Consider the following 26,282-nt stretch of genomic DNA (forward strand, 5'->3'; position numbering starts at 1 on the left):
TGTAGACATCACTTTGTTGAAAGCGTGAGAGGTCTGGAGTTTTGGCTCCTCGAGCATGTCTGAAACTGTCTCTTTTCTAGAAGGTGCCACAAACATTATTGACAGGATGCAGCGTTTTTAAAGCCCAATCAAGCTGGACATTTCCGCCGCAGAGCACAGAGTATACAGGTTTTACAACTCTGCTTGCGGCTGCACTGTTTGCTTCGATCGCAATTGAACAAAGCCAAGCCGGGGAGATGGCTAGACGTCTGGGCTAAATCACTTTATTGCTCTTATTGGATGCAATGCTGGGCCTTATTTCAAAGCAAGCTTATTGCACTTGTTTTGTCTGCACTGTCCACTACAAACGTGTCGACCCCCTTTGCCTTTCCTCTTTATTATCTTCACTGCTATAAGAAGAAGGGGGTTTGCAGAGTAAAGGCCTGCTTTAAAAATCCAAATTGCATACCACATGCAACTACACAACCACACCAGTGTCCAGCCACTAATATCTGAATGGTTGCTTAGCTACCCTTCTTAAATGCAATTTCGCTTCCGGAAATCTGTTCATTCAATGGATAGTGTGTCTGTTGAGTAGCCTAACCAAAATAAAGTCGAAACCACTGGCAGTGGAATCCTGTGGATGATGATAATGATACTACTACTACTACTACTACTACTACTACTACTACTACTACTACTACTACTACTACTACTACTACTACTACTACTACTACTACTACTACTACTACTACTACTAATAATAATAATAATAATAATAAATGTTATTTATAATAATATTGTTATTTATTTGTTATTATTTATTACAATGTGCTGTAATTAGGCCTATTCTTCGTAGGCTAGCCTAAATAGGCCTTTTGAGTTTGGCGCAGGCATAACAGATCTTGGTCATATGATTTGACGTTTCACTGGGATCATCAGAGGCCTTGAGAGGCCCATCCACATATGGCTTTTTCCATTGGTGACTCCAAACGTTTCTGCCACGCTAAGATCTCCCAGCTGAAAGAAAGAGTGATGAAGCATTGTGACCAAACACAAAATGTAACGCTAGATGACGCTGTTGATCTATCTTTAAGATCATTGCAGACGCATCCTGTTCTACACCCTGTGCTTCTGAGCAGAGTAGACCGTTCTTTAATCATCGAAGACCTCAGGTAGCCTTTATCAATAGACTACAGATAGGCTACAAGCACTTACACTGTATCCTAACACACTTTTTTTTAATTGTGGAAAACTGAAAATAACACAGCGTATATTTAGGCCTATATCATAACAAATCTAATTGGGACTATATAGCCTAACTCAAGCTAAGGGTTCATACCTTTTAATATACAACTTTCAACAATATCATTATGAAATATATGTATTTAAAATATTAGGCAACATTATGCATTTCTACTGATGTTTACTAGGCCTAAACCTTTCCATGTATAGCAAAATAGCTCTGAGGTTCATTTGCAAAGTGCTTACCAGTGCTTAAAGTGAGAATTGGTAATTCGGCTGAATTAAATAGCCTAGTTGAATCCTCATTTACTTCCCTGAGTTGTTAAACCATAAATACTCACTTTATAGCTAAAAGTCTCGATGAAAAGGTGTTGTCAACAAAACGAGGCTTGTGAGACGTGCAGTGCATTTCTGTGTAGCATCCGGTAGGGTGCACCATTTACCTCCAACCTTGTGGACTTCTCATGTGGCATCTTTGATCTCCACACATTGTATACCGTGAGAGAGTTTATGCAATAAACAGAAACGTGCCCAGTCCCTCATTGAAAGTTAGAACCCTTGCTTATTGTCGATGTAGTGTGCCTGTGTAAAAGCCTTGGGTAGGCCTACGCTTCCACGAGTCGTTCCGGCACATTATTTAAGCCTTTTTATGATCTGAACTGATGCATTATCCCTCTGTTCTTGAATGTATGCTAGCCTACATTTGTAGTAACAAGTACGTGGTGTTTTAACAACTTAATTTCATGAAAATCCATGGTTGTCAAACAGCTTTCCAGCTACTTTCGCCATTTTGTCTTGTTTGATGTAGTCTTTTACAATATCTTGCTAACAGGGACGATTAATCTGTCCTAGAGTTCTAACAATGACAATGACTACGTGTTTTTATTGAATCTCTCATTAGGCTACGCTTAAAATACTACAAACGTAGTAGTCTAATATGTGCACTGCTCCAGAGCATAGCCCATGCGTCGAAAGCAAACCTTCACAATGTGGGTACATGATTAGTGGTCTTTCTTCATTGGGAGGCTTTCACTAGAAAGGCAATAATCTGTAGCCTATGCAAAATTTGAAATGCTCCACATAGACAATGCAAGGTCACTTGTGTTACGTGGTTTGAACACCTTCATGAAAGTAGTGATGCCTACAGTTTGATGAGCGGATCATCGCTTTATTTCCTTAAATAAATGAATGCGACAATTACAATTTAATTGACACAATTTTATTCACAGTTAATACAAACATGTATCCAGAAACATAACTTAATGAAATGCAAAGCCAGTAGGCTAATAGATAATTCAGGTGATTTTCCTGTTGATTATATTCCCATTTAATATGATGTTAACCGAACACATATTTTTAACATCTGCAGACCCAATCGGATGTAGCATTGTTGGGAGATTTTGTCGTGTAAAGCAAAATAACATTCAATATTCACCAAAGTGTTGCCTCGGCTACTCATAAACATCATTTTGGATATTTTTTTTCAGTATGGTAGTGCAGACCATGACCATCTTCTAAAATGCACACACGCATTCAGACAATTGTTTTGCCAGAATATAGCAGTTTCACTGCAGTTTTGTTATTATAGGCTACTATCATTATACGAGCTACTGTTACTGTTATAATAACCAGATAATAACTAGGCCTGTACTGACTACACAATCCAGGGCCTTGGTAGGCTACACACGTGAAATCAAGCACAAAACGCAAGGGCAAAATCGAAATATGCGTCATGAAGAGCGTCGATTTGCCTTTCCATGTACAATAGTACAAACAGTCTAAAGGCGAGTAGTGCTGCTCAAGGTAGACGTCTAGGGACGCAAAGAAGGGGAGGGGGATTGAGGCTGGTAGGTTGGTGTGTGGAGAAGGGAGGGGGTCTATGTCATGGGAAGGGGGGCGCGCAAAAACGCTTGTGACTGTGTCGGAGGAGCTAGCCTGCCTAGCACACATCAACCATTCACGACATAAGTCCTATTAGCCGCGGCAAATACAGAAAAGGGTAAAAACGAGCAGCCCTCAGAGTGGAGAAGGAGGGAGGCAGTGAGGAAAGGAAGAAAACGGTGATACCTGGAGTTGGACATTAATAGTGTCAGTATTTTCTCCAGCCAGTCTCTATGGTTGTTTGATTCCGGCGGTTATATGCATGGGCTCTGGAAAAGAACTAAGGTAATACCGAATTGTCCACTACTCTACTCACCCAACAACAACATTGAACAGGAAGGGGGAAGGCAATATGAGCTCCTACTTTGTGAACCCGTTATTTTCCAAGTACAAAGGCGCTGAAACATTGGAGCCAACTTACTACGACTGCAGGTTCCCCCAAACCGTCACCCGGACCCATGGGCTGGTTTACGGGGCTGGAGCAACGGCACCGGGCTTCCAACCCACGCCCCATCACGTCCAGGACTTCTTTCACCATGGAACGCCTGGGATCTCCACTCCTGGATACCAACAGAACCCCTGCGCTTTAGCGTGCCACGGAGATGCCACGAAATTTTACGGCTACGACGCTCTTCCGAGACAATCACTTTATGGCGCCCAGCAAGAGGCGAGTGTGGCGCAATACCCAGACTGTAAATCGTCGAATGCCACTAACCTCGGAGACGGACAAGGCCATCTAAATCAAAACCCGTCGCCTGGTCTTATGTTTCCTTGGATGAGACCCCACGGTCAGCTCCTGCTTTTACGTTTAATACCTCAGTTTACATTGTTAAAAATACATCAACTGTTTTGTTGTGTATATGTGGTACGTGTATGATTCTATGTGTGTGCTTGTATATCTGAGTGTACGTGTTTGTTTTGTTTGCATTGAGCCGAGACATTCTCCGTGTGTGATGGCATTACACAGTTGGTTGTTGACTCACCGTATTGTCGATCTTCGGTAATTATCCACGGTGGTGTCTTTCACATAGTCAGGATCGATCATTTATTTAAAAATGCTGTCAAGTAAATAATACAGTTTAACCGTAGAAAGACGTTTATTTGACCGCGAGTGAAGACGTGCCAGCTAACAATAAAAGAGAGGAACGCATCACTAACAAGATATAATTCAGAGTACAGTTAACAGAACTTGGCCTGGATTTTCACTCATCCTTCAATCTGCTGAGATTTAATGGTGAAGGTGTATACAGGCGCATATTGTGAAAGTCGTCTCACCAAATAAATACTAGCTGAATGTGTGGTGTGTCATCACCCTAGTCATAACACAAGCAAGTATCATAAAAAAAACTTTCTTAAATCAGGTTCAACGCTAGGTTACAACCAGCTGCTATATGCACGAATGCAAACAGTATCACATGTTTTTTTTTTTATGTGAGTGTGTGTGTGTGCCCGCGTTTGTATGCTTAAACATCTACCTACTGATTCTCTTAGCTCCCGGAAGGCGCAGCGGTCGACAGACGTACAGTCGTTACCAAACACTGGAGCTGGAGAAGGAGTTCCTGTTCAACCCTTACCTCACACGCAAACGACGTATCGAAGTCTCCCATGCATTGAGTCTAACAGAGCGACAGGTGAAGATCTGGTTTCAGAACCGGCGTATGAAATGGAAAAAAGAGAACAACAAAGACAAATTCCCGGGCCAGCGAGGGGAGGCCGAAGCCGAGGGAGAGGGAGAAGGCGAGGAAGAAACCAACGAAGAAGGAGAAACAGAGGAAGGAGAGAAAAAAGAGACGAGAGAGGAAGAGGGGACGAAAGAGTGATTTTATTGCCTCTTTTATGGTTATACGACTTAAAGTTTAAAGATAGAGGAGGGGAGGGAGAGAGAGGCTAGAGAGAGAGTAGAGATCCCGTTTTACGACCACCGTTTTATTGAGTCAACAAGTGAGGAAATCCTTTAGAGAGGCAATTGTGACACTGCTTCCTCTCTACACAGTAATCCCCAAATGAGGAGAGGCATCCAATAAGAACCCATGCTTTATAAAGCTGGATCTCCCTGAAAAAGGTCCGTGTTTATTTCCAGATCTCACACTTTTTGTGTTCCTCAACCGCGTCTCATAGGCCTTGATATCAAAAGAACCCATAAAACACAAGAATGAAATATATAATTACTTCACAATGTTCTTTTTCATCAGCTCTTTCTTCCATATGACCAACATTTCTGTGTGGTGAAAATGAGGAGAACATAGTCTTCAGTAAAAAACACCGTAGACAACTTTAGAGAAGGACAACTTTATTGGGGTGCTTGGATAGGGCTCAATAATTATAGCATTTATTGCGAACATATGCTTTTATATTATCAATGTGTGTTTTTTTTTTTTCAGTAGTCTATTATTTATGTAATTTGGGTGGAGTAAAATTAAGAAAATCCATGTAATTATGACGCACATTTTAAAATTTGGAGTCGATACGATGCTACCTAGTGTGAGGAAACTGCAACTTTATTTTATTTTATTTCAATGGCAGTTTCCTCTCGCCCTTCAATTCAAAATTGATTATAGCTAATCGCAATTATATTGATATCACAGACAATTTGTAATGCATATTTTGTACGATTTGTGACATTTTTGCTGAAACTGAATATGATCCTTGGTTAGGCTACTCAATCAAATGCTAAAGGAAACAATTGAATCATTCGGCTTAATGACATCAATGTAGCCTATTGACACACACTCTGCAATACAAGTAGGCCTAGAAAGCCTGCTTTTCTACATTAAGGCTGCCTACCTGACTAGACCTACACTCGATTGAGTATTCAAGGGCATCTAACTACCTAGGCCTCGATAAGACTTGGCGGTATTGACATCTATTAGTTGTAAACTTTAGAAGCCATGATTTTGTCTGGAAATACTTAAAAAAAAAAAAAAAAAAAAAAAAAAAAAAAAAAAAAACAGAAGGAGAAAGCACTATACACGGGAATGTATGATGCCTGGCGATAGCAAAAGCGGGTTTGTATACCTCTATTGAAGAAATTAATTTCGAAACTCCATCTCGAACAAAGGCATTACTTAACATTAACTGGTCCTGATTTTAAGTAAATTGCTACAGTGTACAGCTTCATATTAACTTGAAATTGGGCTTGAGCTGAGGGTTTCTGACAGATGTCTATAACACGAAGTCTTGAGAGGCAATGTCGATATCCTCCCCTTAGAATTATAGGGTTCTATCTGCGTTCTGACTAGTTCTGAGATATTGAGCTTCAAAGTCTTAGAATTCCATAAAGTTATACTGCTAAGTGGAACAAACCTCTTCAGATTTAATGTCCAAAAAATGCATACAACTACAAGAAACACTTCACCTCATCTTCTTAAGGTGTCACAGAATAAGAATATGTAAATAACTCAATTTTGACAAAAATGTCAGATAGAACCTTATAATTCTAAGGGGACGATATGTAAAAGTTCTGACATACAACGCAGTAAAATAATAAAAGTTAATATTAAAGTCCCCAACAACTTAAACTGCCTAAACCGACGCACTTTTGTGTGACAATTGTTCTACCAGTTGAAGAACTGTAATGTTTCTGATCATGCATCAGTTATTATCATATGTATGTGCTGGTGTTCTAGAGTAGAATTTTTATTGCACTGAACATGTATGTCTTCGTAAACATTGTGCCACAAAGGCTTGAGTTCTTATATTTCAGAGGGAAAAAGTAACTTTTTCTGTATGCACATGTGTTGCCATGTTGTACAATAAATGGAAAAGACAAAAATCACTTGTTCTACATTTTCTGCGTGCACACACACACACACAGTAAATTGTGCAAACTACATAATACAAACATTGCATACATTTATGCATTTGCTTGACAACTATAGCTCTAGAAATTGACACATTTGTCGACCTGTCTAGGCCTGAAAACAATTGGTAACCTAAATATTTTGGCAATATGCTGTTTTAGGTCAATCATACAGTATGTTTGTAAATGTGAGAGCCTGTATCCTCATAATTTCCTTTAAAAAGTCGCCGTTTCAAACGTATTTAGTTCAGTAAACTGATACCAAAGGCTAGACTACAGTAGAACAAGTTCATGTAACCTAGACTAGGGTAACTAACTTTAGACTTAGGACAAAGATATAAGTACTGTTCTTATGTCCCCGTATAATAAGACTAATCCTAAGTCACCAGCAACTTAAATATCTGAAGTAAATGAAGTATTTAGGCATCAAGACAGGAGAATCCATGGGCTTTATATTAGGCTACGTGGCTTTATAGACAATTTAAGGATTCCTAATGACAACTCAATGATTACAACTGGTTTAAACGATGCAGTAAGAAACATGTTGTCCCAAATTCAGTGTAAATGCAAGGTGCATTAGACAACAAATGCCAGATCTTCTGTTTAGGGGCCTGATCTATCGAAGCCCCCACGCCTCTTTACAGATTTCATGTGATCTTTATAAGTCTGTGTATGTATGTGTGTGTGCGTGCGTGCGCGTGAGCGTGCATTTAACGGAACAGGTGATTGTGTGCAATGTCTCACCTTAATAAACATAGTTTAACTGCGTGTTTTGAAATCACCTGAAATTTGAAAAGTAAACAAGCAAAATAGTGTAATGTTCTTTCAAAAGTTGATTATAAGACTTAGACGAATCGTTCCTATGATAAAAAAAAAATAAAAACATGACGTGTATAGTATTTTCATGATGATGAAATATTATAAAGACAGTAACGAAAGAATATGCAGGAATAGTTCGCCGAATAGGCAACATTATACAATATTTGATAGGGCTCTTTGTTGCTATTTCCTTTTAAACTGAAGGTAATACGGCTGGAAAGTTTTTAACGATGTCCCTGTTGTTATTTCATATTCTCTGCCGTCACTGTATTATGACTTTCTTTCACAGACTAAACCTTAAAATGGCTATAGAAGCAACATGCAATGGATATTATAAGACTGGGGAAACCTGCACTAAGACCACCCCAAACTAATTACTAACCAAATTTGCACTAACAAATCTGAACCAATCAATTACAGTAAACAATCCAAGACATTTCGTAATGCTGTAAATGAAATCATCATATAAAGATACTGTAGTTTTACGTTTATTAAACATTTAAGCACTTACTATTTAAATATTTAAAGGTTGCGCTTACCAGCCGTATGCCTCAACAAGAGTGGTGGACAGCTCTAGACAGTTGTGCAGTCTTCACAGAAGGAGAAAGCAGTATTCTGCTCAAACTTAAGTATTCTGCATCCTACAGGGTTTATAGACAGTGTTTCTGGCTTTCCGGTTTTCCTTGTGTGACAATTGTCTGTGACTATTGTCTAACCGTCTGGCCTTTGTACTTTATATTGCCCTTGTAGTAGCTACTTCCTGCGTGGCTGTAATCACCTGTTAAGTTTATTGGTGGCTCATAAACTCGCCAGTGTCTTTAAATCCATGCGAATGTTTTCAATGAAACATTGAACCGTTAGCTTTTCTGTTGTTACCCAGCATTTAAATCTTCCTAGTTTATTCTTGCTAACTAATTCTGGCATTAACGAATTACCTTATTGCCGAATTATGACCATTCCTCCAACATATCATATTAATAATAGCCTGTGTTTTCAACAAATCGAACATTAAAGTAACAACATTACACAATGTTAAAACTAACAACATTATACAAATACACTCACTTTGAGTAAGTCAATGCCTGAAAACTGAACATTTCTTTATATGATCTGAAATAACAGCATTGGTGCGCGCATTGAAGCTAGACAGAAAGCCCTACGACTGGTTGTAAAGAAGGCTAACCCTATGCATGTTTTACTGCAGGGTAAGATACAGCCAGGGAATATTCTATATCTACCCTTTAAAATATTACTTCGCATTACAGCACAGCACTACAGTCCAACATAACTAGGCCTTGACAAGGAAAGGCTATACTCATGGAAAAGAAAACATGCGGTGCTTGGATGCAAGGTGAAACAAAAAAGAATGCAAGGTTTGTTGTACACGTTTTTATTCGTATTTATTCATATTCCATGAATGTACTGCCAATGGACATACAATTTTGGCCTACACAGACAAGAGTAAAAGCTAATACACCATTCTTACTCTCTCGCTATATTTGTTAGGCAACATTTCAGAAAATTACATTTCTTGTATTACATTTCAAATTACATTTCAAGTCTTATTGAAAACAGAATGGCATTTCAAGAGCAAGTTATTCATAAATCAGTTGGCGTTACTGTGGCGTACAAGTGCGGCGCTCTGAGATATCCCCAGGTTCCTCGTTTCCAAGCAAAGCGTTAAAAGCATTTACTCATACAAACACTTCAGGATATTTCCATACTCCAAGAGTGCATCCATTGACAGTCATCTAGCTAATTCACGTGTCTGGATTACCTTCACTTTCTTGGGCACAATTGGGCCCAAAATCGTTGTGACAGTAGTCAGTTGGAGTTAACACGATGGGTAGCCTATGGTACCGGTGCTAACTGTGTTTATAAACAACAATACTCCACTACTAACTGCACTACTAAAATTATTCTTTTTAATAAGGCAAATTTACTAGTGCCCTTTTGACCAGCAGCCCATACAATCTCATGCTAGAATGAATAACATAGCCGACAATCAAGGATGTTCAAACAGTAGCAATAAGTGGTGATGCCAACCGTGTTTGGAAATATACAGACTACAACACTACACTATTAACTATTATGATTTTTATTATGGTGAGCACATCAGTAGCCTAGTTCTGACTAATAGCCCCGAGATATTACATAGGAATGAATGAAATAATCGGCAATGCAGAATGAAAACTGTACCAATAAGAAAGAAATAGACTATCCTAATGCGGTTTGAGGGACTTATTTGTAGGGAAAACGATAAAGAATAGAACTGAGGGTGCGGAGGGGGCTCAACGCATTCCTGGTTGTTTGGTGGGAAATTTACAGCTAAGTAATAAAAGTTTACGACTTAGGTACTATTTGGATTGGCTGCAGCAGGTCACATGATGCGCCCTCCGTGAACGTGAACTTTGTACTGTTGTCTTTCCTGCTATCATATGCTCACCCATTCGCGTAAGGCAGACCAAGAGCTCCAATTTTTTTTGTCTTTAATTTAGGATTTACTAAGTCGCTTGGGCAGAATGCTGGTACTTTCATTTGACTACCTTTACCCACCCCTTCCCATTCTCCTTCCTCCGTTTCCTCCTCCTCCTTTCGCTCCTGTTCGCCGTCACTCGCTCTTCCTCTCTGTCACTCCTACAATGAGGTAGGACTATAGGTAGGATGGCCTGCTTTGTTCCTTGTTTCGGACGCACAATATCAGATACTGAAGACGTTCAGTCTCACCTCTGAAAAGCCGAACGGAATTGCTACAGGCTCTTGGATATTTACTGATACCGCATTAGGCACGACGCGGGCTCTCCCTCTTGCGCCGCTAACCGCTGGACCAGTCAGCGTGCGTCACAGCAAAGGGCGCGGAGAACGTGGGTAAGTTTGTGAATCTGCGTTCCTTATTGGTTTACATTTTTATCTAATAGTACTCATTGGGAAGTAATCTTATGATGTAACAACTTATCCATCCTGATTTAACCCTCGGTTGTCAAAGTGCGTTGGTTTCCTATTCATAAAAAGGACACGCAGTTGTGATCAGTGAGTCTGGGTGTGCGCAAGGCTTCTGTTGTACAACTATGTAAGGGACGATGGATGTGAAGACGCATAATTGTTGTTCTAATGTGTCATTTACAAGCAGTAAACGGCTATTTTTCCACATCTGTGGCCTCTTGTCGGTGTTATTGATGTGTAGTTGGGGCCTGTGTTACCTGTGCCTGTACCATTCATCCATCAATACATTACAGGAAACGGAACGCTTGATACAGCAACCGCTTGATGTCTGCTGGATGATGAGTTGCATGTGAGAAGCAAATGTAGCAAATTGTTTACCTCATAGTAGTTACATGTATTTAACGTGTATTTGGTATAGAAGTTAAATGTAGTGCTTTTGTTTCCTACTAGCATAACCTATTTCGTGCCAGCCAATCTATGAATGCTAACCACGTGGGCAAATTAATATGACACTTAATTTTACTTTCCCTTTAAGCTGCAATACCATATCAGGTCATCATGTGATTAGGTAGCCTACTTCATGAGTTCCCTCTTTGTTCGGTAGTTCACTGCTCAAGCTATTTAAATTAGCATGTTACTTGGAGCTATTTCCTTTTTTATGGTTTAATTCGTTATGATATTCCAGCAATGGTGACGTCTTGGGCATGCAGTTTACGTGAGAAACTCTTTAATGACTATGGGATAATGTTATGTTTGCAGATGTGTTTGTCAGAATGAACCTACTTGTTATCTAGTTTCTTAGTTTGTGTAATATGTTTAATCCATTAACGGAACTAAAACCAAACCAGTAAAGATGGGAGTACATGGTGATACAGTAATCATAAGTGAATGTTGATTAGATTATGGTTGTTGCGGTAGACCTGTTATGTAAATATGTTGGCATTAATATTAAAAATGGACTGCTTTAATGTCAATCCATTTATAAACTGCCCCAATCAGTTTGTTGACTGTATGCAGTGAATCTCAGGCTTCGGGAGCATCTTGTCAAAATCAACACCGCCACCTAGTGTTTACTTCAGGAAACATGTTGACTGCATCAGTAGTTGGCCCATATCGATTAGGCTACCATTGCAGAATATATAGTTCAATCATCAGGGGTTGTGTCTGTGGTAGTGAATGAAGGAAAAATAGAAGGATAAGTGGCTAGAAGATAAACAAATCACCCATCTGTAAGCTGAGCTGGTATGGGGAGATTTTTGACACTGAAAGGGACTGTGTACCCACCTTTTACGAGCTGGCAGACACGTGGCATGCACCACGTGACTACCTCAATTCTTCTTGAGACTTCTGATTTATCTAGCTGTATCACGATTTAATTATAGACTAAACACACAATGCGCCTGCCATACGTGTAAGCAGTGTATGTGGAATAAGTTAGGCCTAGATATTATATTCCAGTATGTTGGTTACCTTCTTGAATGACATCGTTTACAGGCCTAACCAATGGTAACCTTGTCTTAATACCTTTTATTATCCAGATACGAGATCAAAGTTTACCCTAATTTAACAATTCACTTTGTAATAGGCTAATAATGTATGTCTCAGACCGATGTGTTATTTACTCATTTGTCATTAATGCAGGATGCTTTCTCACAAAAGCAGCAATAATAATGACGACGACGATGATGATGATAATAATAATATGAATATTAATTGATAATGATGATAATGCTTTGGGCTTGTATTAATTTGCTTAATTTTATTTTCTATCTATTCATATGCAAAAAAGTTACAATTCCAAGATTAGCAGTAACATATATCCATGTAGCAAGATTAGCAGTAACATATGTAGCCTATATTCTCTGTTTGGTGAGAAGGCAACCAAACCAACAACAGACATTCTCCATTACAAATGTAAGAAAAACATACTATTTCCTTGTCCAAACGTACAAAAATGAGCCTACTAAGCAGTTACATCATGCTAGGACAGTTCAAAATTAAATGCACCCAATCGGTCGGTCTTGAGGATGGAATTATAATGTAACGTGTCATATTTGCATGGGTAGGCCTATACCATGTTACTTTATCTTTACAATATGACACGGGATAGAAATCTGATTTATTTCCACGGTGCGTGCTTTGGCGGTTGCGTCAGCAGACATTCTTAAGTTGTTTCCAACAGTAGGACAAGCAGTGTTTAAATAGTTTTTTTTTTCACGGAGACCTGTGTTCAACAGCGGGACTGGCTGATATTGAGCTATCGTCCTGGAATTCTGCATGTTCGCTTAGGGTTTATTCAAGGACACGTACGATCAGATAGTCCTTCCGTCCGGGCCTGCGCCTGAGGAGCAAAAAGAAAGAGGGCGAGAGAGAGAAGATGGGGGAGTGAAAAGGGAGTAAAGGGAGGTTATTAAACTTTATGACCGCTTAGTCTTTGTACAGAAAGTCCAAAAAAGCCTTCTTGCCTTGGTAGTAGAAGGGGGTTAAATCACCATAAGCCTATCTACAGCGCAAAAGATACCAATTTAAACTCTTTTTATATCAAATATATGACATGATTAAATTCATTATTTCTTAAAATAAAAAAATCAAATGATCCTCTACGCGCCCAAATGTATGCTACTAAAATATGAGTGGCCCTATTAAATATGTGAAGTAGGCCTAGCCTACTAACTATGTGCAGCGAAAACCTATTTACAGAAGGGTTTTAATTTATTTTTCATTTAATTTTTAATTAAATATATCTTTAAAACATACTGTCTTTGTCAAGTCTTTAAGCCTAGTAAATTATATCAAATCAAAACGTGGATGTATTAAAAAAAAAAAAAAACTATTAGTAGGACAATGTTTTGTGTTTCTACGTCAATAGAAGTGGGTCCAAGTTATATGGCTGCTATATTATAATGACTTGAGGTGGGAAATTAAGCTGTTTTGGCACCCGTCTCGGCACCTCAGCAACACCTCATAATGACGTCCTGAATCAAAACTTTACTCTAAAAATGAAACCCAGACTTTGACAGACGGCGCCCCGGCTTTGAGGGTCTACATGCGTAGAGGACTTTGAGCTTCAAGGGGCTTTTGGTTGGACAGGCCTATACGATATGTGTCCGGGATTATGAGCTTGTAGAGTGTAAACAGTACTTGAGGAAAAGGGAACTTACAAAATTAACCGTTTGGCTGGCTGGCTGGCTGGCAGTTGTCATCATTAGATCAGATGCTTAGCCTACTCAGGAGTGGAAAACAATATTTAAAAAACGTAAATAAACAGGACAATACCGAGGGTCAAAATACTATTTATCTTGGTTCAATTCATGATCGGAAATGTAGTCATCAATGTCTAGTTTGCTTTGTACAACAGAAAAAAATCCAGTTGCCACTAGGCTTTACATCACATTTACATGATTCCATCACAGAGGCAGTGACGAAATGTTTACACTAATAATAAAAAAGGTACATTACCTGCATGATCAAATTAACTTGTGTGAAGTGTGTTAAAGTGTGTAAATCTCCATTTGTGTAGGCTACTTTGACTTACACAATAATCGCGTATTTACCATGATAATCACGCGTACATGGGAATTTAATGTCAAAATAGGCTAAAAATGGCGAAACGCAATTAGACTACTACAGGGCCTTGTTTGCAGCGAATGTTGTTATTTTCCTGATGAGACTACTCCGATCGTTCTACTACAACTTGTGGGGAGGCATTACACAGCAGATTGTCTTTGCCCCAGCTCAACCAGTCGTCCACAAAAGGATGCAATAAAACACTTCCTCATGCACTTCCACTTTCAGCTACCAATAAAACAGTTCTCGCGCTCTCCCCCACACCAATTCACATTGACTTCACAGCCACCACCATGACAGCAGATGTCTTGTCGGGTGCTTTGCTTCTTCTGAGATTTCAACAACTATACGGAGTTGTCGCTTCCAGCCAGTTTTGATGAATCTCTAATTATTTATGATTCCCCTTAGCGCTTGATTTCCTTATCAACCATGCAACCCTACAAACCACCCCGTTTTGTAAAAAAAAAAAGGTCCTTGTGCAAGATTTGGCGGCCATTATCTGGGAAGACAATAAAGAAGTGTGTTGCCTTAAGACACGAGGCTGTGGGTGCTCAGCGATAACATCCTGCTGCATACGAGCTTGACAGCAAGACTCATATGGCCTACATTAAAGTAATAGCTCTTTAAAAGCATTTGCTTTTTTAGATCAAAGTCGCTTTGAGAAACACCACGTTTGTATCCGACATAAAGGCTTGAGGGCCCGAGCTTTCCCAGACCTTCAGAATGAACTGCGGGGCAGAGGGAAATAATTGCTTTGGCTAAAATTTAAGGATGAATTGTGGTGACTTGATTTTTATTTTATTTTTTTACAAGGCATATATGACATTTGGTTATCACAAAGGCTAACAGACACGTATTAAATATTTTCATTCTTCAACATCCAGTGTTTTAATTGCTGTTATTATAACTATCAATACTAGCCAATAATTCTGACTGGTTGTTCACAGATATTATTCATGACGTTCTCATACTTGTCACTAGTACATGAATTATCTAATGACATAATTTCCCCATTAGTGTTAAATCATAGCCTACTTTATTTGTTTGGAAGACAGTGCCATATGTGGTTTGCTAAACCATAATTCATGAATAAATAATAAAAGTATTGTTTGAATGCTTTGTCACTTTATGGTGTGAAGTTTACTATATGAAATAAGCTTTAATGGTGTGGTTCACATCCTTTCAATCTGATTTTGTGGTTTTGAACAGTTTGGAGAACAGACTACCATGGTGTAGGTGTGCATAGATGTACACAAATACACAAAACCTCGATTGCTCGCCCCAACTCATGCCCTGCCGTTTGCGTGGTAAACAAATGCACACGCGTAAACAAATGATTGCTCCCATATCTTTGAGCGACCGGACGGAATTCCGGCATGTAGATCTGTGGCGCATGCACAGGGGTGTCACGAGCGGTCGGCTAAAACCTGTCATTTGTCTGGTTTTATGACGTCTGCGGCTGCACAGGCGTTAAGACATTCTTTCGCAGTAAAAACGGCCATAAACCCCCCTCCTTTTGCTTAAGGAATTCCCTCTGAACAAAGACGAGAAAGCGCTGCAGAAAGAGCTTACCCAACATCACACTCGCTTTATCGACTATTAATCTGTCCCGCGTCGCTCTGGTGAAGTAACCATCTATAAGTACGGGGAAGGGTGTGTTTCAAAGCTAAATTGGCAGCATCCTTTTGCACTAGCCCAATTTTTGCCCATTTAAGTTGTTGGTCACTAGGCAACATGAAAGCACAATTCATACATTCCCTCCGCCACATATTGATATCCCCAATCGTACATGGACTGAAAGGGAGTATGTGTGTGCGCGCGCGCGTGTGTGTGTGTGTGTGTGTGTGTGTGTGTGTGTGTGTGTGTGTGTGTGTGTGTGTGTGTGTGTGTGTGTGCGCGCGCGAGTGTATGTGTGTGTGTGTGTGTGTGAGTGAGAGAGAGAGAAATAACTTTTCTCTTCCTACAAAAAAACATCTAAAAACGTAAAGGCAAGTAGGCCCATCATGCGATAATAATACAACTGTTAGCCTCATTCGAGAAAGAGTGGAAACTCATGACTGTATTGACATAAGACATGTACTCAATCATTTAACTTATATTTTCTTTAAATAAAGAATGATGCTAAGCAATACAATCTCACCAGAAGAGAATGTATCTACTGCCTCTGTGCATATTTGTTCGACTGTTCACAGTTTGCTTAATTATATTAACTTGGAGTCTATACCATGCATCACAAATATAAATTGTAGCCAATGATGTCACCCGCTCTCAGAAACAAATATGTTTATCGATTTTACAGACACTGTATTGGCAAGTTTATTTTATGACTGAATAATTCGATTACTGTAAGCTCTATGTGTGGGCAAAGCTGCTTTTATCTCCGCATAATGAACGCATATTTTTGTTTTGAGGAGTAGCATGTTTCGCAGACCACTGGGAAAAGGAAATCTTAAACTTAAGAAATTAAACTAATAACGGATTCATATTATTAGTAGCATTACTAATATTATTATGCTACTATACTATTTTTTTCTTTTATATTCCTTTTGAACGCGTGTAGTATGACGAGTAAATAGAAGTCCTTTATGTTTAATGAGATTGTATCAAAACTACTTTTCGTGTAGTTTTCTTATAGCTTAGCCTAGGGTTAACTTAATCTACATTACACAACTGAATTAGGATAATTCAGGTGTGTGTGTGTGTGTGTGTGTGTGTGTGTGTGTGTGTGTGTGTGTGCGCGCGTTCCAACGTGTGTATGTTCATGCATGCATTTCATGCGCCTGCGTGTGTAAGTGTGTGTATGTCTGTGCGCATGTGTGTATGAGAGCATGTGTCAGGGCAAGAATAAAAAATCTACTTTGGCGTTTTTTCCTGCTTTCCCTCTACCCCTGTCTTTTTATTGGAGGAAATGTGGTCAGCTGACATTGTCATCTTGTCCATCTTGGAGCGAAGCTTCAGAAACAACATTCGGTTGTGTGCACAGTGTCTTTATTGGCGCCCGGAAATAAATTATAAAGAAATCATATAGCTCGAGCACTTCCATTAAAAGATAGACTGACACAACGAAAGTGAGTGAGTGAGTGAGTGAGTGACTGCAAGAGAGAGACCAGAGAGAGAGCAGAGAGAGTAAGGGAGGGAGGGAGAGAGAAAGAGTGGGAGCAAGGGATAGAGGGTTAGAGGAAAGGTATGAATTCCTATTTCGCAAACCCGTCGCTCTCATGCCATTTAGCTGGTGGCCAGGAGGTTCTACCCAACGTGGCCCTAAATTCAACCACCTATGACCCGGTTCGGCACTTCTCGTCGTACGGCGCGGCTGTGGCGCAGAACCGGATATACTCATCGCCTTTCTACTCTCCTCAAGACAACGTAGTTTTCGGCTCTGGTCGGGGACCATACGATTATGGATCAAATGTATTCTACCAGGACAAGGACGTCCTTCCCAGCTGCCGGCAGAGTAGTCTGGGCCAGGGTGCACAGAGTTCGCTAGGACAAGACTATTCCACGGAGCAAGGCAGAAGTGTGACTCAGGACCCGAAGGGCAGCATTCAGATTTACCCGTGGATGCAGCGCATGAACTCTCACAGTGGTGAGTATTACAACTCCGAGAGATAAATTAAGGAAGGGTCGGTCTGGTTTTACGACCGGGGAAGCTACTTTTTATCACCCCATAAACCATTACTGCAGCGCCCTGTCGCCCAGCAATAAAGGCCTTTTATCTTTGGAGGATATCCCTTTTGGCCGTACTATACGGTCAGCTACGAACCTCCTCCATTTAGACAAAAACAAAAGATACTCCAACTTTTATTGGAGCACATTTGTTCCTAGCTTAAATATTGTAAGGAAAGAAAGTACGCACTGACCCCAACATTCTTTTGTTTATGTGCTGCCCATTTTCGTGTCTGTATGTTGAGATACTTTTAACAAAACTTGATCATTTCAAAGTTAAGTTATGTGTGTAAACAGTACAGTAACGCGGGAGTGTCGGTGAATTGATGTGCGTTGTTAATGATTATCTCCAACATTACATCCACGACTCACCATGTGTGTACTTTCTCGCAGGAGTTGGATACGGGTCAGACAGACGAAGAGGACGTCAGATCTACTCCCGATACCAAACTCTCGAACTCGAAAAGGAATTCCATTTCAATCGTTACCTGACGAGACGTAGGCGCATCGAAATTGCAAACATGCTCTGCCTCACTGAGCGCCAGATCAAAATCTGGTTCCAAAATCGCCGTATGAAATGGAAAAAGGAAAGCAACCTGACCACCACCGTCACAGACGCATCGGGGGCCGGCCAGGAGACGGGCAAGGAGGACGCTGATGAGGCGACAGACGAGAAGAAGGAGTAAGCGTCGCCTTCGACAAGCATTAGTGCAGTACAGTCAACAATCGTGATGTACGGATAACGTAAACTACCTATTGACTACCTTTCGTTTGGCACAACTCATTGACATGAAAGAAGACATGGAGTGCTTTAAAATTCGATGCGTACTCATCAGCCTATGCTCTACCATTCCTCCTCAGTTCAAGATGAACAACAGACTGTGCGTAAAGAAAACTGATTTATTCCAGACTTGCCATTCCTTTGCATACTTTTGTGAGTTCGTTGCTGTAAAGCCAAATTTGTTTTTACTGTATTTTGTCTTGAAATAACGAACACCTACCAGGACATCTGGCCATGTGGAGAAATAGTCACAGGTGAGCGGATCATGGAGACAATTGTGAAGGAAAGAACTACATTCGCTTTAACTTTTTTATGCTTTGATATCATATATTTCTTATTTTGTTGTAAACCAAAATTGTATGCTGAACTGAATATTGACTGAGCGATCCATACTACCTGAGTTGTGAATATGTTTGTAAATATGACATATTTCAAGCCTTGCTCCTGTAGGAGAATCAAGGAACGCATCCCAACGCGAAGTTATTACTGTAATGTTAGGTACTATATTTATGTTTAGAAAGATACCATCACATATATGGTCATATCGAAATGTTTCAAGTAGTGTTAGATGACTTAATTCAGTAAGTGTTGTATGAAAAGTATGTCACACCATATGTAATAAAAACTTGTTATGAAAACTTTGACTCATGTAATTTTCTCACTTTCATGTTATATTCTCCGTTCTCGATAAAATGTCATTGAAATTCTGATGATCAGCAGGGTTAGATTTCCATTGATATCACTTTTTTTTCAGAAAGGCAACTTCTGCTTAACAATTACGGTTCAGATCATAAGAAAAGGATAGGTAAATACGTAAATAGACATTGGATTCCAACAGACGTTTATCCAAGCTGCTGCACAATCGCAACCTTCCCTTCCAAAACCAGATTTAGCCTCCGAGCACTGATGGCCTGCTCAAAGGGCAAAAACGAAACAATGCCCCTCAAACTGAGAAGACTGCAAAATAAACTAATAATTAAAACACTACCGCAAAATTCGCCAGTCTTCCTGGCTATAAGCAATATGTCCAACTGATTTTCATAATGAAACTACATCTGTAATAAAATAAAATCGTAACAGTTAGACGGTGACGTGTGTGTGTGTGTGTGTGTGTGTGTGTGTGTGTGTTTTGTGCAGTCTGTTAAACGCGCTTTACGCACAGTTGCTGAACTTTCTGTTTGATATTGTGACCAGAAAAGGTGACCGAAAACAAATGTTATGTTGTGTATAGGGATACTTAAGCAATATTCAAAATCCCCCATTTCATATACAAAGTCGCACTATATGGCCTACTATTAACAGTACATGTGTGTGTAGAGGCCTACACCACAACTGCAATGCAATAGATCCACAAAACATAAACTATTTCCACATTAATGAAAAAGCAAATGTTTAACAAAGAACAAAACCTTTTTTGAAATGCAACGCGTAGCCTAGACAGAATACACTTGTGGACCAGTGTTGCATAACAAATTATTATTATTATTATTTGTTGTTGTTGTTGATGTCTTTCTTACGATAATTAGGCTATGCCTGTAAGCCAATGAACCAATGCTGAATAAACGGAAGTTCGCGATGGTCTTTTTAAAAGTAGCCATAATGATTTTAAGTGTCTCCGTGGTTTAGTCTGTAGGACATAAGCAGTATAGTAGTAATGATTAAAAATGATCTAATTTAGATCGATGTCTAAACGTACCTGTAGGCCTACGGCTAACACGTAGGCCTACTTTGATGAATTTCAATACAACCATTTATGCTACATCCAGAATATAGCAAAAATAAGTAGGACGAGTAAATGGACTTGTGTAACTCATGTTACTTGTGTTTGGTTTCGATATAAATGCCGTTTTAGACCAAAGACAGTCGTGAAATACAAAGCACTGGTTAGGTGAAGGTGGACTGTGTCATTTGAATACGTCTGACGTTTCACAACTTCTGAATACCAGGCGCAGGCCAATTGTCCTGATTCATTATACTTTCATTTCACCATGAAGATATTGAAAACGTAATTTGTCTATACAGATTCATTTTCAAAGCTGGGTCAAATTTTAATATTAATCAATTTCAAGTATTAAAGAAACTAAACATTCAGCTATAGGCTACATAAATGCCTTTATCTCCACGATTCTACTCCACCTTGGATATGGCAGCCATATTCTGAGCTTGTGTAGCCTATGTGCGCATGCCTTTATACGTTTCTCTTTTTTTAATTTGTGTTGCCAGGTAGATCCCGAGAACTGTTGAGGTCGTAAGCAGAGGTGGCCTATGCACAAGCTGTGCTCTTTTCCGTCTTCAGCACCAGGTGACGCTCTCGGCCTTCTGTCCGGCTCTCCCCCTCTGGTGCCCTCCACCCCCTTCCCCGTGTCCCTCCTAACAACTTATCAGACGTTTCTCCTACTTCCATCAATAACCTCCTGGTGTGATCTAGCCAAATTTATGACTGGCCGATAGGAGCACGTGATACGTCTTAAACAACCCATATTTGGGCAATAGAGAACAAAAAAATAAAAGAATCCCCCCACCTATAAATCGTGGTCATTTTTAGGATAAAAACCCTCATGAACTTCAAAAAGAGCCACAAATCAAACGCAATAACAATAACAAAACGTTATAACAGTTCTCGGCGCTCGTAGAATAGAATTATCGTGTTATGTTAGAACTTTAATGTAATAATTTACTCGGTATAAATGCTTCTAGTCGGTGTTTGCTACGTTTTCTCTTGAAATGAGCTCTTACGTAGCCAACTCGTTGTTCAAGCAAACAAGTCATGAAGCGTCCGCCTTCACTTTGCACAACCATGGTTACGGTTCCGTGCCCGAGCTCCACGTACCGTCGGGCTACTGTTACGGAGGGCTCGACCATCAACATCGAGGTTCCTTCGCGTGCCCATCCTCCTCTAACTCGCTCCGTGCGGGGGAGATGAGCTCCGGTCCGCGTGGCAGTCCGGATAACCACACACCACGAGCAGAGTCATCCACTGGCTCGCCCAGAGGCCGCCTTAACCCAACCGGTCACGGCTCCCTAAATCTTGGACTTTACGGTCGCAAAAGTGAGGGGGCAATGGAACCCTGCGAAATGCCCACAGGCAAAACGAAAGGCGCCGACGAGACCAAAGTTGGAACTTTGCAAGCCGTTCAGCCGGTGGGACAAGCCGGCCACCCAAGTCAAACCCAAGGCAGTGAGCAGCCGCCGCAAATCTATCCCTGGATGACTAAACTACATATGAGCCACGGTAAAGTTTAAGAGCCTTCCCTCTTGTCTGATAGTTCTCGAGAAGTGTTACTTTGTCACTTTTACTCCTCCATGTGCTCTCCGTTTTTCCTACACCTCTTGAGTTCATTCACAGTTTTCCCAGAGTTTTATAGGCCGTATTCGGAAATAATAAAACTCACAGTCGTAAATTTTATGACAAAGGCATGAATTGCTCGTAAAACTGTCCCGTTACGCCGAAGAGGCGATCTACGTCCAAATTTACGACGATGAAACTGGATACAGGAAACAAAACTCTGCTCAAAACAATGTGTGTTCCCCAAACAATTAATTGAGAAAAATGCTATAATTTGGGGAGAAATATAATTTTAGGAACTTCTGATTATTTCAGCCAATTGAATTTGTTTGTATCACATTTCTACGCAAAATAACCCACCATAGTTAAGGAACATGGCCTTAAAATGATGAACTTATTAGAACGTGTTTTGTTAAGTCAGTTTATGTAAATTAATTTTGTTGTTTGTATGTGTACCTAATCATAACTATCATGGCATCGATTGCATGGAAAAAAGAGAGAAATAAAAGTAATCCTGAGAGCATAATAATTATAAAACTCCAAGGCAACGTTTAAGTCAAATTACTATTACAAGTTCACACCACTAACCTGTTAAGGATGTATTGATCTTTGAAAGCTTTTGTTTACCCTTGCATCTCTTTTACTTCATTTCATCCAAACTATTTATGTTATACAGTACTATATTCTCACCAATACGTGTCAATGTATGAGCTTTTCGTTTAAATTATTATTGATTATTGATGGCCTATCTGAAATGAAATGTGCCAAGGTATGCCTGATTCAGTTTACTATGATCCCTTTGGTAACATGGTTGTTGCAAACCTGTTATCGAATTCAAATTAACCCGGTGACCTAATTCTAAACCAAGACATGAGGCCGCCCAGGGAAGTATCTATGACGAGGGCGTACTAACCCTCAATTGACCCGAAATCGATTTCTTCCGACAGTCATATCCAGTTTGAGTGAAAGGGATTCTTTTTCAAGTTTATGTAATTGGCACCATCATTTCCTAAATGAAGCAGTGCATGCAAAGGCTCATTATTTCAAAATAGTTCTAGGAGAGTAACCAGTCCCTAAAATGATTCCACCGAACAAATTTTAGTTTTAGGCAGGCCTACTTGGGACTGTTTGTGTAGAATACAATTGCTCTGCCTGCCAAATGTTTCAAGAGGACTGTCTATTGTAGTGATTTTTTTATTTCTTTTATTTATACATTATTTATTTTTTTATTTTTTTGATGCCACTCCAGAACCGGATGGGAAACGTTCAAGGACGAGTTACACCCGCTATCAAACTCTGGAGTTGGAAAAAGAGTTCCATTTCAACCGCTATCTGACGCGTCGAAGGCGCATCGAGATCGCCCATACCCTATGTCTGAACGAGCGACAGATCAAAATCTGGTTCCAGAATCGGCGAATGAAGTGGAAGAAGGATTCCAAGCTCAAACTTAAAGATCCATTCTAGAGCCCCCATTTCACTCGGAGCCAAGAGTCTATTCAGAGGATGGCGTTCAAAAACTTTTAACCCCACCGGTGTTTCCAAACTGTGACCTACATGTAAATGCGATGTTATAGTGTGATATGTGAAAGTATTATTCAATTTACGATATGGATATGAGTGTAATTCAATTGTCATGTTTATTTAATATTGTGCGCATTTGTTCTTGTAGAAAGGCCTGTGCCTACATAGGTCATAGAATACCCTAATCGTGTTATTAGACGCAATCAGAACGCCCAATACCATTTTCAAAGTGAAAATATTTCTAAGTTGCATCAGTGTAAGCAGTGAATTATTCATAACTTCTGTTTTCATAATGATACTTGGTCAACTGGTAATGCTACAGTTGTATTATTAAAATGACCATTGTAATCATTTGAATTTCATAGATTTCTATAATATTAAGATGATTGTCTTGTTTAGTTTAAGTTTTACATTAAGGTTATTTGTACCATGGCATTCATCATGTTGGCCCACAGGCCTGAATGGTTTACTACTTGCATTTCGCCACTTATAATTCACCAAGTGAGTTAGCTTTTCACCAGAAACAGGTGAGGTGGCGGAAGTGGATAAAATACAAGTGTATTGATTTGTTTACATCTTCGTGTTGTATATAGATTCTATGTGATGGTAGACTGAAGAATGTTGCACCATCTAGCTTGATTTACAGACAGCTATTTCACCTTATTTTGCTCTTGTTAAAACCAGAAGAATTCTTACAATATTGACATTTTTACACTCGCCTTACTTATGTTCATATACGTTGTGACGTTATTTTAAACGCTGAGATGTATTTTGGATGAATGTTATTGTTAAATTTCAATCGATTACAAAATAAAAAATAATCAATGCATGTTGTCTGTCACCCAGACAAATATGATGCATGTGATCTTTGAGTGAAGGACCAAGACGTCTTGGATTTCTCAGGTGCTCTAACCTAATGTCAGAACAAAAGATATTTTGAATGCCCAATGCACATAGGCCTACACAAATTCCCTAAATGGGACCAAATAATAAGCACATATCTAGATTGCGCATTTGGACCTTACGAAACCAAACGACCTGCCCTTTCTCTTGAGCGCAAAGAAGACAACTCTCGTTGAGAAAAATAAAAATGTCCTAATATGTTAAATCTATGTCAGGCTGTGAGTTCATATGACAGTTGCTGTATAGCAAAGCTCAATGTAAAGAAATTAAGCTCAGTAGCACTCGTTTTCGTTTCCGGCACCTGTCACCTGTCCAAATGGGTAGTGTCATATCCGCCCTTAGCCAAGTTTGTCTCTCCACATGGATACGATTACTCAGCCAGAGGCATAGACATTTGTGTTAAGTCACCATATGCAGTCGAGTCTGATACCGGTCCTCTTTGGTACAATACCTGAATCTCGACTTAACTTGCTGACCACCTCAACTTCACTCAAAAATCTCAAGGTTTCTCAAACAAGATGTCTTTGGTTTTATACATTCCAGACTGTACTGGGGTGCAAACGCTAACTCAAGACTGTCCATGTCAATTCCTGGTGGCTGCTAGATTGGGTTTACCATTTTGTGGACTATCTTGCTTGTGAACACGAAATAAAGTACCGATGAAAGCAGAAATATCTGTCTTTTTCGTAACCCACACTTATTGCAGGGTGTGTCTAAGTTTGTCCAGTGCAGCAGCCCCTTGATTGTTTAACGAATCAGTTAGTGTTTGCTGACTTTTCCCTGTTAACAGTTCTCCGCTGGCCGTGCTTTGATGCCGACTTTCTGTCAGCCGCCGTTTCCTCTCCTGTTATTTACAGTACAGACGGAGGCCTGTGAAACTTTATGACCCTATCGCGTCATAAAACTTTACAGCTTTGCCTAGCACCTCCCAAACGACAATTGTTTCCTGTCTAACGAAACAGATGCGAACGACATAAAGCTCTAAATACAACAGATTCCCACCCCACCTTTGAAGTGTCCAACTCATTGGATTGAGGACAAACCCTATTAATCATAACGTTTTGATACCAGCATTCCAAACATATTTTTCAGAGCTATTTTAAAAAGAGAGATACTTCCTAGTGTTTTAGAGCATAAGGACGAGTGCCCCTTTAGACTCTCTTCACAATAACGGGTCACATTTGTGTCACCTTTGCACGTATTCATGTAGGCCTATTATAACTATTAATTTATGCAAGCATATTAGTGTAATATGAAGCACTTACATGAGATGGGCGTGACTACAATATGAAAACAGAAAACATACCAACAAAATATAAGACTTACATAAATGCAATCATGTGCTGATGAGGTTTCGGTGGCCCAATTTATTTATTTATTTATTTAAAACATGATTTTACTTAGTACAACTTTAAAATGCTGGGAAAGAGGGTCAATAGAACTTTCAATTGCACAGCAGGCCACAAAGCTGTTACCCAAACAAAACACGTGCCTGTCTCGAATCCCCTTATGATAGCCATCACAGCAGAAAGTTTTCAGAACTGAGCAGTATGCCAAATGAAAGATGCTTGGGGAACCCCCCGGCGCAGCCATCCGAAATATGTCAGATCACTGCGTCGGAGCAGCTAAGCTCCCCGAAGAGACGTGTGTCTACTTCGGTTGGCCCCTCCTGCTTTGCCTAGCTTCATTCAACAAAAAACGGCGTTTTATAAATGATAATGTTAACTTTTATGTTGCTGCCGGCAAGGTATTTGACCACTTCCGCGTCATAAAGAAAGAGAATTAACATCATTACTCACCCCTTGTTAGTGTGGATAGTCTTCCTGAAGAAGTTCCTCAACATAGTAAGAATGTTTTATATACAAGGTAACTGAATAGCCTATGACAACTTT

The 26,282-nt window shown here is 39.8% G+C and overlaps 3 protein-coding genes and 1 long non-coding RNA gene across 4 annotated transcripts; 3 read left to right on the top strand and 1 right to left on the bottom strand.

The window, feature by feature from the left end:
• Positions 1 to 3,138: 3,138 nt before the first annotated feature.
• Positions 3,139 to 6,880, top strand: LOC125301802 (homeobox protein Hox-C8a-like). The gene is made up of 2 exons (XM_048254544.1): positions 3,139 to 3,893; positions 4,597 to 6,880. Exons 1-2 carry the CDS (start codon positions 3,458 to 3,460, stop codon positions 4,923 to 4,925), a joined length of 765 nt encoding a protein of 254 aa, XP_048110501.1. The 5' UTR covers positions 3,139 to 3,457; the 3' UTR covers positions 4,926 to 6,880.
• A 5,544-nt stretch (positions 6,881 to 12,424) lies between these two features.
• LOC125301805 lies at positions 12,425 to 21,573 on the bottom strand. Its single transcript, XR_007194801.1, has 3 exons — positions 21,511 to 21,573; positions 13,828 to 13,889; positions 12,425 to 13,007 (listed from the first exon to the last, which is right to left on the bottom strand). It is a non-coding gene; the product is annotated as an uncharacterized LOC125301805 (long non-coding RNA).
• On the top strand, positions 16,956 to 19,318 carry LOC125301804 (homeobox protein Hox-C6-like). The gene is made up of 2 exons (XM_048254547.1): positions 16,956 to 17,819; positions 18,293 to 19,318. Exons 1-2 carry the CDS (start codon positions 17,420 to 17,422, stop codon positions 18,583 to 18,585), a joined length of 693 nt encoding a protein of 230 aa, XP_048110504.1. The 5' UTR covers positions 16,956 to 17,419; the 3' UTR covers positions 18,586 to 19,318.
• Positions 21,221 to 25,062, top strand: LOC125301803 (homeobox protein Hox-C5-like). The gene is made up of 2 exons (XM_048254545.1): positions 21,221 to 21,912; positions 23,216 to 25,062. The coding sequence occupies exons 1-2, from the start codon at positions 21,405 to 21,407 to the stop codon at positions 23,428 to 23,430; spliced, it is 723 nt and encodes a 240-aa protein (XP_048110502.1). The 5' UTR covers positions 21,221 to 21,404; the 3' UTR covers positions 23,431 to 25,062.
• The last annotated feature ends 1,220 nt before the right edge of the window (positions 25,063 to 26,282 follow it).

Source organism: Alosa alosa, chromosome 10 (assembly GCF_017589495.1).
Source record: "Alosa alosa isolate M-15738 ecotype Scorff River chromosome 10, AALO_Geno_1.1, whole genome shotgun sequence".
Classification (NCBI taxonomy): Eukaryota; Metazoa; Chordata; class Actinopteri; order Clupeiformes; family Clupeidae; genus Alosa; species Alosa alosa.